This window comes from Pezoporus wallicus, unplaced genomic scaffold, assembly GCF_028554395.1.
Source record: "Pezoporus wallicus isolate ANWC-B61680 ecotype Strahan unplaced genomic scaffold, APGP_CSIRO_Pwel_v1 contig_3847, whole genome shotgun sequence".
In the NCBI taxonomy this organism is placed as follows: Eukaryota; Metazoa; Chordata; class Aves; order Psittaciformes; family Psittacidae; genus Pezoporus; species Pezoporus wallicus.
In genome coordinates this window covers 544,955-562,992 of record NW_026639842.1, presented here as the reverse complement: position 1 = coordinate 562,992, position 18,038 = coordinate 544,955, and the positions used below count along the sequence as shown (strand labels likewise).

Here is an 18,038-nt window from a genome sequence, read left to right as displayed (position 1 = left end):
CTCCAAATCCCATGTAGCCAGTTCTCCTGAGAGCTTCCTGAGGGGGCCTACATTCCCCTAGTCTGTTTTTTATTTCCTATGTACTTGTAGAATCCCTTCCTGTTATCTTTAATACCTCTAGCTAAGTTTAATTCTAACTGGGCCTTAGCTTTCCTAGCCTGGTCCCTAGCTTCCCAGACAACATCCCTGTACTCTTCCCATGCCACCTGTCCTTGCTTCCACTTATTATAAGCCTCTTTTTTCATTTGAATTTTCCTCAGCAGCTCCTTATCCATCCAAGGAGGTCTCCTGGCCCTCCTGCTGTACTTCCTTCTAGTTGGGATGCAACACTCCTGAGCTTGTAGCAGGTGATCCTTGAATATCAACCGACAGTCTTGGGCCCCCCTGCCCTCTAGGGCTATATCCCATGGAACCTTACTAAGCAGGTTCCTGAAGAGGCTAAAGTCTGCTCTTTTGAAGTCCAGGGCAGTGAGCTTGCTGCATGCTCTTCTCACTGTCCTGAGGATCTCAAATTTGAGCATCTCGTGATCGCTGCATCCAAGGCTGCCCTGGAGAGTCACATTTCCAATGAGCTCTTCCCTGTTGGTGAGCACGAGGTCAAGCATGGCACCTCTCCTTGTTGGCTCCTCTATTACTTGCAGAAGGAAGCTGTCTTCTACACAGTTGAGGAACCCCCTGGATTGCTTGTGCCGGGCCGTACCGTCCAACAGATGTCAGGGTGGTTGAAGTCACCCATGAGAACAAGGGCATGTGAGCGTGAGGCTTTTCCTATCTGTCTATGGAGTGCTTCATCCGCAGGTTCTCCTTGATCAGGCGGTCTGTAACAGATACCCACAGTAATGTCTCCCATAGCTATATTCCCTTTAACCCTGACCCACAAACTCTCTGTGGACTGCTCACCTGTCCCCAGACCGAGTTCCATAGTCTCCAGCCTATCCCTAACATAAAGGGCAACTCCCCCTCCCCACCTGCCAGGCCTGTCTTTTCTAAAGAGCCTGTAACCTTCCATTCCAACACTCCAGTCATAGGAGCCATCCCACCATGTTTCTGTGACGCCTATTATATCATACCCCTGTAGATGTGCACACATCTCTAATTCCTCTTGTTTGTTCCCCATGCTACGGGCATTTGTATAGAGGCATCTGAGCCGAGCTCCAAATGAATCCGGCTCATTGGCTGGAGCAGCTGGGATATCTCTACAGTGCTCCAAGCATTTATTATAGGTTCTGGCAGCTGACTGGGTGTGTTGGGATGGAATGATGCCCCCCTCCCCCAATACATCTAGTTTAAAGCATCCTTGACCAGTCTGGCAAGCCTCCTACCAAAACTGCTCTTTCCCTTAGACCAGCTCCACCAGCCCCCACTAGACCTGGCCTACAAACTTGGGTCCCATGTTCAAGACACCCAAACCCCTGACTATGACACCACCCTTTTAACCAGTTATTAACCTGGCCAATCCTCCTAGCTTTTTTTAAGTCCTCCCCTGTATCCTGGAGAATTGATGAAAAGACCACCTGAGCTCCAGAGCCCCTAACCACCTCCCCCAGGGCTCTGTAGTCCTTCTTTATGTTCCCCAGGCTACTACTATCTATGTCCCTAGCACCCACATGTATCACCAGGAGTGGGTAATAGTCCGTGGGACTTACTAGAGCAGGCAGCCTCTCTGCCACATCCCTGATCCCTGTCCCCAGTAGGCAACACACCTCCCTTGAGAATGGGTCAGACCAACAGACGAGTGCTTCTGTCCCTTTCAGTGTAGAGTCCCCTACTACTACGACCCACCGCTTTTTCCTAGCGGCACCAGTAGAGATCTTCTTTAGCAGTGCACCAGCCGGCTGTTTCTGGTGTGAGCGTTTCCTCATTAGCCCCCTGCAGGACAGCAAAGTGGTTGTGCGTGGGGACAGGGGTTTAGGGGGAAGCCCCTTGCTTTTGGTTGTCCTTTTCCTTCTTGTTTTTGTTGTTTTTTTTGTCACTAATTCCCAGCTTCCCAGGTTAACGGCCTCCTTCTTTCCTTCATGAGGTAGAGGTGAAGCTCGAGGCCCCTGCACAGTTTGGGCCAGGAGCAAGCATTCCTGCTTCCTCTTAGCTTCCCTGACATCTCGCAACCTATTAACAGCATCCTGCAGCTCAGCCCCTGCTGCAGGAGGACCTCCACCAGGGAGCACCGAGTGAAGCCCTGTCCATTGTGCACCCTCCCCTCACCAGACCAGTGCAGGCACTCTCTACACCCTGAGCTCTGCATTGCAACCTCCTCTCTCATCGGCTCTGTCTGGGTGCCCACGCTGGCCACCGCTGGGGCAGCCAGAGCAGAGCTTCTGGACCGGGCCCTGATCATACGACCTTCCAACCTTCCCTGATCCTGACCTTCCAACTCTGTAACCTTGACATTGTATTGGTGTGTCAGGGAATCCTCCTGAGGAACAATTTTCAGTCTAAAAGTAAGAGTCTAAGCCTGTGGAGAACTGGTGGCCCTTAGCACTCACATGCCTCATGAGGATCTGAAGGCATTCAAGACTTTGTGGGATTTTGCTGGGATGAGGCTGGACAGCTGCTGCCTGGCTGGGGATTAAGAGAGTGGGAGTCAGGGGGATGGAGAAGGAGCAGAGACATGGAGTAGGAACAGGTACTAGGAAGGAGAAGCGATGGCAGCAAATGTAGTCTGAAAGATAGCTCGAAACCACAGAGATGGTCACACAACAGGCAGCAGCCTCATCTGATGACAGCAATGCCTCACTGAGGTCTCTGACCTTCCCTACCACGGTCTCCTACATGAATGAACAGCTCTTTTCTTATGGCTGTTTGCTTCAAACACAATGGCTAGCAAGTGGTAAAGGAGCAGGGGCACTAGTGGCTGGGCTGCATGCACGGTGCCAGAAATGCAAGGGCTGGTTCTCCTGACTGACATTTGTGTGTACACTGGGTGAGGAAGAGTGGGATGGGAGCGAGTTAAACCTGATATTTACAGAAAACGTTGTCCCTGGTTTTTATAAATCTTTTACTTAGTCATACACTTTTTTCCACTTTGAGCATTCTTTGTACAGTGTTTGTTTTGCTAGTCTGCTTCTATCCACTACTGATGCTTTTAGTGGTCACTGCATATTAAAAAGGAGCTGGATTTAAATGCATCAGATTCTTCATTTTGCAAATTCATACTGTGCAGGAAAAAAGGAAGCATGAGCTAATGGTTCACTTACAAACAAGTAAACATTCCTGTTGGTGACCAGCACAATTAGTGATGGGAGAGGGGATCATTTGTCTTGCAGGCAGGTGTTTGCTTACCACTGAGAAGTAGCTGATTGTGCCGGTATGAAGCTGGCAGCTGACCAATGTCTTCTATTCTATGGCTCATTACCCGGGAAAGGTGACCAGTGTGGTAGAGGCTCCCCACAATGATGCTGTGTAAGTACATGGGTTCGATGAAGGAACTGAGGAGAGCACCTTGGAGCCCAAGGATATTCCATCTGGAAAAGAAATTCAGGAGCAATAAAACACATGGGTGGAAGAATGGCCACAAGACAGCTGCCCTGGGAAAATCAGCGATGGCAAGCATATGGACTGGATGAGGAATGAAACCATTCCTGTCCCTGTCTTATGGCGCATGAAGCATTGCAATGTTGGTTTATTATACATCTATGGACTGATTCCATCTCTATAATGCTTTTAGATTACTGTGACACCACTGAATTAAGGGACACGTGTCCTGTCTTGTGTCATTGCAAAGAGGCCTCTTGTTGAGAGCTAATCTTTATAAAAGCATTTTGTGTTCAATGAATGTTCATTTAGCATGTCTTCAACAGAATTATTTTTATGCATCTATAATTTTACACTTGCAATGGTAGATCTAAAATGAAAACTTTCTTTATTCTACCTGTATTTACCATTTATCATCTATTAGTACCATCCCTTAGTCACACAGCCAAGATAATAAATGACATAGGTGGCCAAAATTCCCACAGAATTGTGAATAATTTTCCAAAGCTTCCTGGGCTAACATTTCCTTGCAGAAATGAGCATGCAGACCTGAAGACATCCATAAGAACCAAATCCTGATCCTGAAAAATAAAAAAATGGTTACACTTTTAGGCAACTTATTTGTAACCAACAGTTTGACCTGCTCTGATGTGTTCAGAGTGATGACTATGTCTCACTCTGTTGCTGTCTTAAAGGTGCAACAAATTGATGGTGGAAACCTTCACTGGCCTTCAATCTGTTAATGACTGTGAGCTCCATATTACTGATGTTGGATTAGTTGCCAGAACTGTTCTGCATTTTAATAGCCTATGAATATTTACATCTAGCTAGGCACAAATATGACAGGATGCTTGGTCTAAATTCTTCAGGGGACAGGTAATTGGTTAAAAAGTGGAAAAATTATAAAGAGGAAAGAAGTCATGATGCTGTTATCTTCTTGGCAAACCTATTTAGCTCAGTCCACCTAGGAAGGTGTTCCCCACTGCACAAGCACTAACATGCTCTCTTACACTTGGATAATATTTTTATGTAAGTAAGTGCAACGCTGTCAATCTCTTTGAATAGTTCTGAGTTCAAGAGTTCAAACTGAAAATGCTTCAGAAAATGTAGTTTTGGAGAGCGTATTTTGGCTCATTAAAAACCAAAACACCAGCAGCATTTGGAACTTCGTAGCTGACTGAAGAAAAGGGTAAGAGGTGCCTGCTATTTAAGGCAACATCCAGTGGCTGCCATGCTAAATAACGTGTTTAAAGCACAATCTCCAACCGCGGCAAGCATTATGTAGCTAATTTCTTACATCATTGTTCTTTTCATTAATTAACATTTCTCAACCGTTAGTGCAATTATTGCAGTGCCTCCATGCTGTATGTCTCTTTTCATGATTAATAAGGAGTCATTATATTTCCCTTTCCTGAAGCAGTCAATTAACACGGTATACTTTCCATTAATTACTGAATGTTTAAAACCAGCATGCTGTACCTGGAGAGCAATCTGCTCTAGGAACCTGTGACACCAATTGCTTTAAAAAGTTCTCTTTAAATTTTATTCCAAAAACACAAGCAATTTAGCCGGCTATATTAATTTGCCTCCAAAGCAGGGCTGTGAATGAGAAACATCTTTTAATCTCATGCAAGAAAAGGCAGCCATCTGGCTGCTGAGGATTTCAGAGTCAGACTCTCCCCATCTCCCTCTGTAAATGCAGGTCATTAAAGTAATGTGTTCATCTACATAAAACTCAAATGGAATATAAAAGGTAATATTTATATACAAACAATTTAGTCCCACAATTTAAACAGTCATTGGTTTCATGAAACATTTACTTTAGTCGATCAGATTTGCATAACTTCATTTGAAGGAAAAAAAAAGTGTGGTCATTCCTGCAAATAACATCATTTTTAAAGGAAAGAACTAGCTGCCTCTTTGAGTAAATATCTTATCATGATGCAAAATTAATAATGTAAGCTTAAGAGTTGAGTTCAGCTAACAGTACCGAGCCTCCGACCAGCTTCTAAGGTGAGCAAAACAATTAGACAGTGATATCTTTGTCCAGATGGAAATGTATCAGATACCAGTGTTGTTTTCAACACTTGACATTTCCTTAGAAAAAACTTGTATCTTTGATTGACAGAGAGAAAAAAAGCAGCTAAACAGAAAAACAACATATGTTCAACAATATTTGAATTTTCAGCAATATGCACATCACAAGAAATCATCTGAGCTTTATTTACCAAAATAGGGGATTGTGTTCAGATCATGAATTACAAGGTAATAATGATTATTTAATTTAAATTCTTTGAAAGGAACCTTCCTTTTTTTTAGAGATATTTCTCTGCCTAACTCTGAACATGTTCATCCTAGTGTAAAGAGGGATTCACATGTCAGTGGAATTACATTGTTGGAAATCATAATACAAGCCTGATCAGGTCATCTCCTATGTATTAAAAGCATTTAATAAACATTAATTAGTTCTCACAATGCTGTTGTGAGGTAAAGCCCCATTTTTATACACTCTGGGGAATCAAGGCAGAGAGGCAGCATGACTTGCTGAAGTCTCCGCATTTTTCAGAAGCAGAGCTAGAGTCCACAGCTTCTAGATGGAATAGTTGTTCCTCAAGACAACCCTGTTTTCCCATCCCAAAGGAAGACCCAGGCCAGTGCAGGGGGCCAGGAAACTTCTGTATCAGCCATGGTGGGTTTTGACTCCTAAGTATAAGTAGTTGCAAGACAAATGAGACAGAGGGGCTGGACCAAAAAAATGAGAGAAGAAACATAACAAAAAATACAGGCCAAGAGAGTAAGCCTTGCTTGATGGATAGAAAGTGGTGTAGAAAGAGACTCTCCCAGAACCAGATAGCATCCTACAGTAGGAAGGACAGAGAAATCAGAAAAGGTGCAGAGACCTAGAAGGCAGTATTTGGTGGGGATTGCTTGCTGGATCTTCTTGAGCAGTGCCAAGGCTGGTGTCCACCATGATGATGGTGGGGAAATGAGATGAGATGATGGCAATGCCGCCTGTACATTGTCTGCTTCCCATGCAACGCAACACTGTTTTAGCAGCCTCCAGTCACAGAAGATGGATGAAAAAAGCAGAGATGGAGCTTTGCTTCAAGTCTAACCCAGGTTTGGTAAAGTGTTTGGCCAATTGTTTCTTTCTGGAAAGCATCCTCAAGCACACACGAGTCCCACTAAGTCGGCACAAATCCTAGGAAAAGAGGGGTCCTGTGCTGAGCTGGTCAAAGTTAGACCCTTGCACTGCCGCTGTTGTCCTTCAGAACACAGTAAAAGCACATTAATGATGGGGGAAATTTTCAGTACTCATTGTGCTTCTGTTCTGTGGATAAAAAGACCTAACTTGGAGGGCAGCCAGTTCAGTATTTTGCATAAAAAATAGATTTAGCTTACAAATATTTGGGGGAAGATCTATTATCCTGTGTTTTGTACATCCCTTGACCAACACGCATGACTAATGTACTGACTCGACTCTTTGATATCTGGATGTCTATGGGATTATTTGTAGGTAGATGATAGGGAAAGATCTGTCTGAACAACAACGAAACTATCAATAAGGGTGTTCATTTTTGAAGGGGCTATTTCTCTGTAGCCTCATTTAGGCCTATGAAAGTAGCTGTGTTCCCATCTGTAACAAAGTGCTCTCTTCAAAAGTGGCTTCTCAAAATAAAATTATTATTCAGTGTTACATTTTGGGTCCTTCATATATCAAAGTGACTTTCTTGCTATGAGGAAATATGCTGGATCATTCTGAATATTCCTAATTGTGCAAGATTTTAAGGGCTGTTTTCAAGGGCACACGTCTCTCTAATAACTTATATGCTGTACACTTCATAATAACCCTTCCAATAAAGTGAAAATCAACCCACTGCTCCCTTAGTCACAGATCGTATTTAAAAAACCCCGAATCTTCAGCAAGCAGGATCAATAAAATCAAATGTCTCCCCTTTCCACTTAAATAAGGGAGCTTTTTGTGCTTTGAATGGACGGAAAGTATACCCTTCCTTTTGTTCAAACAGCAGATATTACTGCACTGTTTACAAAGACAAAATCCCGCATCCAGTTTTCAATATAGATAATCCCTGAATAAATATATTTTTGCCTGTTTGTCAATCACAGAAATGCCAGCGATGATCCGGGAGGCATCCTAGATCAGGCAGCCTTTCTTTAATTAGACACTGTGCTCCCCCAGCCCTGCCCATGGAGCGGGCTGGGGGCAAGGCTTTGCAGCTCCCACACTGCTGGCAGCCCAAGGACACCAGTGAGGTGTGTGGGGAGATGTGTCCCCAAGTCATAACCACATCAGAGCCCCACACCTGCATGCTGTAGCATCCTCTCACCAAGTGACCTGGTTGCAGCCCCTTGCCACGATCAACCAAAATATGGATGATAAAAATACTGAGGAAGGGGCTTGGGGGTAAACCCGTGGGGGTGCAAAGAGCTGCAGCCTTGCTCAGGTCAGCATGTGGCTCCTCACGCATTGCTGAGCTGTGGTTTGACACCTGGAGACTCTTTGCTGAGTATTGCCAGCGTCGGTTTGTACATAGCATTACCCAAAGCTGAATGCTGACACGCTCCTGCCCTCACACCTCTTTGAAACTGAGATGTGGAGAGATCTGCACAGTGCTTCAAAACGTCTCAAGGAAGTGAGTCCACCTGCTGTTGAAGCTTGGTGAGACTGAAGTGTCTCCTCTGGACCTTTGGAAATCTTGCCCATTATAAAGCACTGCTGATGAATTTCAGAGCTTATTTTGTTAAGGCTTCTTACAAAAGAATCCTCTTTTTTTGGTCATTATTAACAGCTTTAAGTCTTACCTGCTTGGCATGTTGTTAACCTCTTGTACCGCAGTTTCTATTACCAATATTTCCAGCTATGCTTTACACAGTATAAATTGTTATTCAGGCTGGTCTGTGCTCAGCAGAACACCTGTGGTGTTCCTATTTATATGACCATTTAGCTATTATTGGTTTGGAAACTGGAACTAGCGCATTAGTTTTTGATCTGTATTTTAACAGTAGGTGGTTTATATACGTTTTCTGGAACATACTTTGTGGTGAAAGATTGAAATTGAAATCACAGTCACACAGAAAGGGGTTAAGAGAGAGAATTACAAATCTTGTGCACAAATCATCTCTAATTGAAGATCTAGCTGTGTTAATTGATTTTCATTTACATTAATATGCAGCCTTTGAAGTAGCTTTTCTTAAGAGTTACCTTGTCAAGCTCAGTCTTCTGATAACAATGGCTCTGGTCGACAGACTAACACTAAAATAGATCTAAGAATGCCAATTTCTAACACTGACTTTTAGTCTTGCATTTTTATATGCTACATTTAAATACAGCTTAGTGTGCTTAACTCATCTTGTAAAATGTTGCTTCACACACCCACTGCTAAATCCTGAAACAGTGCCTTAAGACTATATTACCTTACAGTACTTTGAACATTTTCTCAATAAAGATTCCTTACCGTCCTCTAGCTTGTGGGCCCAAATAATCCACAAATCCACAAACCTTAGCCATGAGACATAAATAGACTGTCAGTGCTGTAATGCAAAGTTTGGAGGTCCTTTGTTACTGTTTGTGTCATTTTACAGGTGAGGTATAATTTAGATGTTCAAGGTCTTATTTAACCTCTGGGCTTAATGTCACTGTTTTACTGAGGTATGAGGAAGTGGATGACCATTAACCTGATGGCAAGAAAACACACAGTCTTTCAAAGGTGACCTTTTGAGAAGCAGTAGTAAAAAAACAATTTTAAGGCCAGAGCTTACAAAATAAACACTGAATTCTGGCTTTTATTTGCTGAATAAAGACAGTTTTTGAGAATATTGCGCCCTCCAGATCCTGCACTGTGCAAAGTACGTTCCTCAAGCCTGTCCTCCGCAAGCAGATTTCTGAAAGAGGACAAATGCCACAGCTCATGCATTTACAAGTAAGTCTATCCACTATAAGTCTGTGTAGATGCAAGTTTGATGCACAGAGGGCTGGCATCTCTCTGAAGTAAATACATTAGCTAGATATCCTGTCAGAATATGCTCTGCTCTGGTCATTGCGTAAGATCTCCAGTCCCCTTGCTAAAGTCTACCAAGGAAGAGAGTCTCAGGGAAGAGCAGTGCACTGCAGAACTCTGTCTCTAATGGGACCATTTGGATTGGTTGATTCTGGGAGAAATTATTTCCTTAGTTTCTCTGCATCGAAGAAGAAGGAATCCAGGTGCTGGGGTATATAAACTTGATGAGCTTAGAACACGGAACAGGAAACATTGTATAGAAGGGAGGTGGTATGCATTGTTAAAGCAGGGGCATGGTGGGCCTTGGGGTGAGCCATAGTGGAAGGAGACTGACATGAAGCTCAGTGTTCACATGAGTCAGAGGGAAAAGCATATATAGAGAAAGGCAGTTTCTGCACCCTGTGGCAGACTATGAATTTCCCCTACAAGTCTATCCAGAGGGTGACGGGCTTGAGTAAGAGAAGTGCATAGTTCTTTCATGTTTTGCCCAGTCTTTCAAATTCAGGAATAAGAAGTAGACACATTTGGAAATTCTTATTTTATGTATGTATGCTTTTGAATGTATGAACTATCATCTGCAAATCTGGCACACATGTACACACTTTGTGTGCAGTGGGAAACCAGCAGCGTTGTGCAGGGAAGAAGAGAGCACTGGGCTGGCTTTGCACAGCTGGAGACATAAACAGAGAGCTGGTGTCCCTGAGGCTACAGGGCACCCCTGCAGCTGGTGGGGACCTTAGCCCCTCTAGTCCTCACTGGTCTGAACAGTGCTGATGGTCCAAGACAGAATTTAGTGCTTAACCTTCCTGATATTTTGTTATTGGATTTAAATCCTCAAAAAGGAGCTGAACTCTAGAGATACCCTTGGTTTTTACCCAAATGCGTGTGCCTCTGTGTGTGTGTGTGTCTGTGTGTGTATGTGCATACATATGCCAGCAACTGCTGAGACTTCCACCACCAGCAGTAGCAACGTTGCACTGACCTTCTAATAAGTAAAGGTATGAGCTGCTCCTGCATCCTGCCTTAGTATGAGAGAGATGAAAAGAAGTTTCATTTGGTCCAGTGTATGAATGGGTTTGCTGTTACAAAAAAGCTTAAATTCTCTTAGGACTATAATGCCTCTGTTGACATAAAGGTCTTAAATTAGGTTATGATTTGCATCAAGAAAATGTTAAATGACACAGTTTTTTTCCTCAAACAGCTGATCATTTTTAACATGATTTTGCTCACGATATTGCTGCTTTTTCACAAGTGTATACTGTGTACATTACAGAGGAAAATTAAGGTTGAAATCTCAGGTGTTGTTAGTGTAATTAACAAACTACAGGTCTAAAGAATGTGGTTTAATCCTAAAATCTGTGACATTGAGAGGCTGAGCTCACTTCAACTGCACTGTGAGACTCGTAGAAGTTGCGAGTGTAAAAGCTTACACTCTCTTAGGGTGGGTTATTTGGGGATACACAGAGCCAAAACTTTAAATTTGCACATATAAATGCATGGGTTTTTAAAGCCAGAAGGAACCACTAAGATCTAGTCTGACCTCCTTTATAATGCAGTCACAGAATTTCACCTTGTAATTCTCTGCCTGAGCCAAATAACATGAGTGTTCATGCCAGAAGTGTTTGTGCTTTAATTCAGTAAGGGAATAGGTATGATACCAGGCTGTTTATCCTGCAATCTCAACGAAGCCACAGAGCCCAAATAATGCATACCAAACATCAAATTCTCTCAGACTTGTGGTGATAGTAATAAAAATTTCTAAATGCCTTTGAATAACAAATAAATCTGATTAAACCACTCTTTGCTTATGGCTATCCTGTGAGCAAGAAAGAGCATAAATTGTTAGAGACGTGATTTATAGAATATTATTCACTTTTCTGAGTAACTCTCTCCATTCTTGGTTCTTTGATATTCTGATAGCAATGTCCTTTGCAAATAACGCAAAATGATGTATATTTTAGCAGCTACTGGCTAGGCTCTCAAGAGGAAACATTCTCTAATAGCCCAGTGCTCCTGAGGGGCTTTTACAAGCAATAAAATCCAAAGCATACAAGCCAGATTTTTGTTGTATCTTGCTTATACAAACATGAATTTCAGGTTCTCAGATCTTTTTTTTATTATTGCAAGACAAGTACAAATACTGTGCAACCAGATTGCTGCATCCTGCAGACATTTGAAGAGTCAGCTGTCTATGCGGTAGACCAAACATTTGGAGTCTGAAGTGTGGCACAAAACCACCTGCTGGGCTCTTCAGAAGGGCAGGAGTGGGGAAAGGACTCTCACACAGCAATCTCCTTGTCCACTGAACTCATTTTCTGCCTGTACTTTCTATGATCAGAGGGGACAAAAGCAGAAAACGTCCCTATGTGTGCTGAAAAAAAAGGTCAGGTGAAGAAACCTTTGATTTCTCCTACTTATAGGTGAGGATAATGAGGATAAAAATTGACCACAGGTAGTATTTAATGTGGTAAACTGAAATTCTGGACGATGTTTATTGAGATGCCATATCCAAACCTTCTCTTGCCACTCTTTGCCAAGCTCTACATAAAATGTACAGGAGCTAGAAATCTCCATCAATGCTGTCACTGGTGGCCAGCCCTGCTTATTTTCTGCCATGCAAGAGATGTTTTTAAACATTTCCTTCACTGGGGTTGCTTTGTTTTCACTAGCACAGTGACTCCCAGACTAGAACTTTTGAACCTGACTGAAGTTATGCCACAAATATATGTAATTAGGAGCCTAGTGGAAGTAAAATTGCAGAACCAGGTCTCACAGTGTGACTGTGAAAGAGAAAGGAAGGGAAAGGCATGACCTTCAAGTGCAGCCAGGGTTGTGAACATCTCCATATAGCCTTGGGCACTCTCTGCAGAAGCTTTCAGACTCTTAAATGTGCCATGGTGATGCCCCAGCACTCTCTGGACACAATTTTACTTTCTTGGTTTCCCTTGTGAAAGGGTATTTTTTTCACATTCAACTCAACGCTCTCTACTTTATTAACATTGAAGTTTTCTCCTCTAAATCCCTGCTTGAGCTGCTCTTGTCTGGTTTTTGTCACTTGTAGTTACTGCTGCTGCCCACACCAGATCCAAAAATTACCTTTTCTATGATCATTTCCGATCTCCATCCTTCCCCTTTGTTAAGAATGGGGGGATGGAGTCATTGGTTTCTGAATCTCCAACTTTTCCTGGTCTTTTTATTTGTTAATTCAGCAGTTGTTTTGCCCATTTGCCCTGTACCAGAGCTCTTAACCTGACCAAGGAGTCTACTGTCCTTGGAAATGTCCAAAATCCACCACCACTCCTACAAATGTTGCTTTTCTCACTCTTTTTCTTAGCCTCTTTTTTGACTGTACCTTACTGGTGAGAGTAAAATTTGCTGTTCAAGGCAGGTAATAATGATTGCTTAGGGGTTTTTATTTTTGGTCCTGGAAAATTCCATGCCTATTTCAGTTACTGTGCAAATAAATAATAAAAACTGCAGCAATTGATACAATATTGCAATAACATCGAAGATGAAAGCTGAAAGTTTGTTTTTTATCCTGGAAAAACTTCATCACAAATTCTCTTTTTCTCCACAGACTTCAACGCTGTTTAGATATGTGGCAACAAGGAAAGGATTCACTGAAAATGCTTAGCAGATGTGCCTGGAGAAAACCCAACTTCTCAGACTGCACTACAGTCAACATCCCCATCAATAGCAAATGCAGTACTGTTTACAAAGCTGATATTTAATTCACTGGCCAATGACATTAAAACCAGAGAGAGCACAATATTTCCATGCTCAAATTTAAATTTGTTTAATTTTTTGAGTCCATATAAAACAGAATATGGAAAACCCAACTGCATCTAAAAGCAGTGCAGGAGATCCACTGAAAACAGGGTTTTCTGTTATCTCTCTTATAAATAAATGAAAATATTATAGCAGAAGTTGCTCTTTATCCTTCATGCAAACACAACAGTTGTGATGATTATACTTAGCAGAGGGTGGATTTTGTGAGTCTGTTAGTATTTCCATTTGCTGGTTCAGTCATACATTTTTCTGCCAAAATGGCAGGCTTTGCTAAGCCTACAAACTAATTTAACTTCAGTAGGTCATCCGGATCAGGCTAACAGCAACATTTATGCATTTGCATTAAACAAAAGCTTTATGCTTTTTTGAAAGTTTATGTTTATATTGGCCTTTAATAACGGGGCCAAATTCTTAGCTGATGTAATTTAACTGAATCTAAGGCATGATATTCCAGCAGAGAATGTGATGATAACATTTACATTTTTATAGATATAATGCAATGTATTCCAGATGTAGACCTGCATCTATAGCTAACACACACAGTATATATATAATTATGAGCATAAGTATACATGCATGTATATATGCCAGTAGTATAATAAGTATGCATACAAATGCACACACTTTGTTTTCAGTTTGTGGTAGCCATCATTTGCTATTACTTAATGCCCTAAATTGAGAATGGTGGATGTGTTTACTTTTTATGTGCCACCATGGAATAATTATGAAATATTTATTATATGACAATTATTCTACATAAATACATGTAGTTACGGGACAAAGCAGCCACTCTGTGACATGTGGCTGCAATGACATTTCAAATAGTAGAAATATTCCTAGGAGCCTTTAGGGTACTTTATCCAATAGGGTGAGGATGAACTAAGTTTATCTGCATGATGGTTGGTGTGCAAGTTTTGGGGTAGATAAATCAATCAGAGGAGAGTAGATGTATTTTATTTGAACACTGAAATTCTATTGGTAAAAATGCAGCAAAGACAGTTTATATTTTCTTCACACTGTAAAAAGCAACTAACGATCCGTGGAGAATTTGGGAAAATGTCCTATTTACATTCCATCCTATTTATATGGTCTGCTTTTGCATACAAAGGAGGTCTTTGTTTCCACAGGGTTTATCAGCAACTGCTAGTTATTTCCCACCAGTAGCCATAGTCCTCTGTGATATCAAACTTCATTTCCACATGCAAAGAGTTTTGCCATGTATATACATCAGGTACCTGGCAATTTTGTCTGTACAGGACATGGTAATGAGCTGCTCTCCCAGCAACACGCCGTCCCATGTCTGAGCAGCATTATGGCACCGGACAGGTATGGTTCCTTCTCCAGACTCAATCTTTGTTCGGAGATGCCCTCGGTATTTTCTCACTATGTGCTTGCTGCTGTTCACTGGATAAAATAAACACAAGAATGGCAATAATTAAATGTTTTTAGAAAGAACCTGAGAGGCTGTGTTGATGTCATAGCTTGTATTTGCAGAACCACCTGTGGAGGTCCTTTAAATTGGATGCAAAATTAGATGAGAATACAGCCCAAGAAAGCAGCCCAATGGAGAAAAGTATGTGCTCCCTAGCATGGCTGTCTTTTTCACATCAATCAAAACTTTCACACAGCACATGCTGAGCTCAAGTTCCCATTCCCATTCCCTCATATATTTAAAAAGAACATAAGTAAGTGCTCTGTTTTTCAGAGAAGCAGTATAATATCTTGGTTTTAACCTGTGCTTGTAGGATTGACCTGTGTCAGGAGGCTATTTGAAAACCTTGGTTCAATGAGTGCCATCAAGACTCACCTGCTTGATGCAGTCCAGTACAAAAATTTAGTGTAATATTCAGTGGCATTTTCTGAATAATTTCAGAACTTTTTGATTTGTTATCACAAAATTTCATTGAAAATTCTCAAAAGCTGAGTTTTTATACTCTGGATCAAAAGCAAATCAAAACTTGCTAGTTATTTATTGCTTGTTTAAATTCCATCTATAAACTCCCTAAAGTGAGATACCTTCCTGCTTTGTGTTGTACTGATATCTTTTATACAATTGCCATCCATCTCTCTGATATTATCTACTTCAGCGCTAGGCAGCTGCCTTTAGGATGGTGCAGGGCAAGCAGCTAATGCACTTGTGCTGTGCCACTGTCCTGGGTTCAGCAGTAGCAGTCATGTTTCTCCTCCTTGGTAGCTGGTGCAGTGCAGTGTTTTGACTTTCGGCTCGGGAACAGAGCTGATAGAGATGTTTTGGTTTGGCCAAGGACTTTGTGAGCCTCATGCTCTGCCAGGGAGGAGGGGAAGCTGGGAGGAAGCAGAGACAGGACACCTGACCCAAACTGACCAAAGAGGTATTCCATACCACAGCACGTCATGCCCAGGATGTAACTGGGAGTTAGCCGGAAGGGCTGGGGGACTGCAGGGTTGGAGGAGGTATCGGTCGGAGCTTGGTCGGGCTTGCGGGGCGAGTTATCGGTCAGCGGGTGGTGAGGTGTTGTATTCTGTTCCCTTGTTATTTCCTTTATCATTATTATCATTGGTGGTAGCAGTAGTGATTTGTGTTATACCTTAGTTACTAAACTGTTCTTATCTCAACCCGTGGGAGTTGCATTCTTTTGATTCTCCTCTCCGTCCCTCCGAGAGCAGGGGGAGGGCAAGAAAGGAGGGGGGGAAGTGAGCGAACGAATTACCTGACTGGGTTTAAACCACGACAGCCACAAAGAACTGAACAGAGTCCTGCAGACATGCAGTAGGTGCAGAAGATAATAACATACTTTACCTTCATTTTTATGAAAAGAGAAAAACTGAAGTTCATTATCAAAATGATAATGAACTCTTACCCTCTTTATACTGCTACTTTACCCCTGGGTATTTTGGTTATAAAAGAACAGCAAGGCAGAGCAAGGAATCCTCTTGCCCGTATTTCCAACTGTCCAACTGTATTTTAACATGGCCTGCCCCTCAGCTGGACCAGAAAGTTTACCTTGTGAAGGTGATGCTCCTCAGCCCTCCACAGCCTACGGGACTGCCTTGTTCTGGCACTAAGCAACACTGGGGTGTTACAGGTTGTGAGGCTGTTTGAACCTCTGGCCATGAGCAGCTGGCTCTGTGTATACTCCTCAGCCACCTGCTCTCTCCCTGTCATCTCTACTGTCCTTGCTTTCTATGACTGTTGTCTGTGCTGCAAGCTCTGGTGGAAGCAATTGATGGACTTTGGCTGCTGCTGATGGATGGTTTACAAAATGGGAATGGAAAAATAAATCACTTCAGCCCTTTGGGATTAGCAGAAGTGGTGAATACATGTAAAACAGCAGAGACAGCTGTGACCTGCCAGCAGACAGGTGGCTGAGCCCCCATCAGCCTTCACTTCCTTCCTGCTTTTTTAAAATTTAAGATGGGGATATGTGTGCCAGCTGTGGGCTGGACCAGGTATCAATTGGATTGGTTGGCCATGGCCAAAACCGATTCCCGCCCAAACCCAGGCTCCATCACATCCAAAATATTTGCAAATCATGGAATCATAGAATAGTTAGGGTTGGAAAGAACCTTAAGATCATCTAGTTCCAACCCCCTGTCATGGGCCAGCTTCTGCTAGAGCTACGTTGCTCAAGGCTCTGTAAAAGGATGCCAGAGAGGGACTCTTCATCAGTGACTGTGGTGGTAGAACAAGTGGTAGTGGGTTCAAACTTAAACAGGGGCAGTTTAGATTGGATATAAGGAGAAAGTTCTTTACTGTGAGGGCGGTGAGGCACTGGAATGCATTGCTCAAAAGAGCTGCAAATGTTCCATCCCTGGTAGTGTACAGGGCCAGGTTGGACAGAGCCTTGAAATACTGTAGGGTTTGTTTGTGCTGCCACGGGATCTGAGTCTGGGGAAAAGCAGTTATTGCACTGCCATCCCCATCAGCACCTGTGTCCAGGACTCCTTGTGCCCAGCTGTCACAGAGCACCTCACAAGCAGAACTGCAGTAACCACCAGGTTTAGAGTAGTGTGGTTTCTCTCTCTTCCCTCAAATTACTGGGCTCTGCCAAGACTATCAAGAAGCCATTTTCATGGCCACGTGCTGTTTCTTTGCATATCCCCCTTGTCTGGTATGCGTCCTGCAGTATTGTTCAGAGGATGATCTTTGGATGGGATTAGCTGTCTGGGAATTGGTCCATATTTTTCTTGGGACTCAGTGGGGAAACTCATTTTTTAAAACTTCAAGCAGTGTTGAGCAGCATTTTTTTTATTATTAAACCACAGAGTTGTGGGGAAGGTACCATGAAATTTGGACAACAAAAGGAGAAAGTGATCACTTCTGCTTAGCAAACACATCTAGCTGAGCAACAGCAGGAAATGTATATAGCAAACCCACTGTGCCTTAGTCTCCATGCACTGAGAACTGACGGCATGGCAGAGCTAGACCTCTGCCAGGGAAGCAGTGAAGAGTGACCCCAGAGACTATTGTTGCTTTAGCTGGTGGAAAGTGTGACTTGAAGCAAATCAGTTCTCTTTTCCTCAGCTTTCCCACAGGTATAAAGAAGATAATGATGCATCCTTCTGCAAATTCATTTAAAGGTACTGCTCAGAAGCTATTTATGAAAAACAGATGCTATCCTTTCAATAAAGTTCTACCACAGGAGTCCACCTGCTGGAAATCCCCCAGGACGCAATGAATGTTTAATATTTCTTCCTCCATCTCTTTTTTTAGAAAAATATTTTCCCTTGCTACACCTTTCTCTCCCCATTTCCCATCTCTCTCTCCATTCCTCTTAC

General features: G+C 42.6%; 1 protein-coding gene across 1 annotated transcript in view; it reads right to left on the bottom strand.

Annotated features, from left to right (window-relative positions):
• The window catches only part of ADARB2 (adenosine deaminase RNA specific B2 (inactive)), a 307,618-nt gene that overhangs the window by 10,330 nt on the left and 279,250 nt on the right, over window positions 1-18,038 (bottom strand). The window contains exons 7-8 of the mRNA XM_057416445.1: window positions 14,516-14,684; window positions 3,280-3,461 (exon numbers count right to left, since the gene is read on the bottom strand). Of these exons, the coding sequence (XP_057272428.1) occupies window positions 3,280-3,461; window positions 14,516-14,684 (351 nt within the window). The remainder of the gene's footprint in view (window positions 1-3,279; window positions 3,462-14,515; window positions 14,685-18,038) is intronic.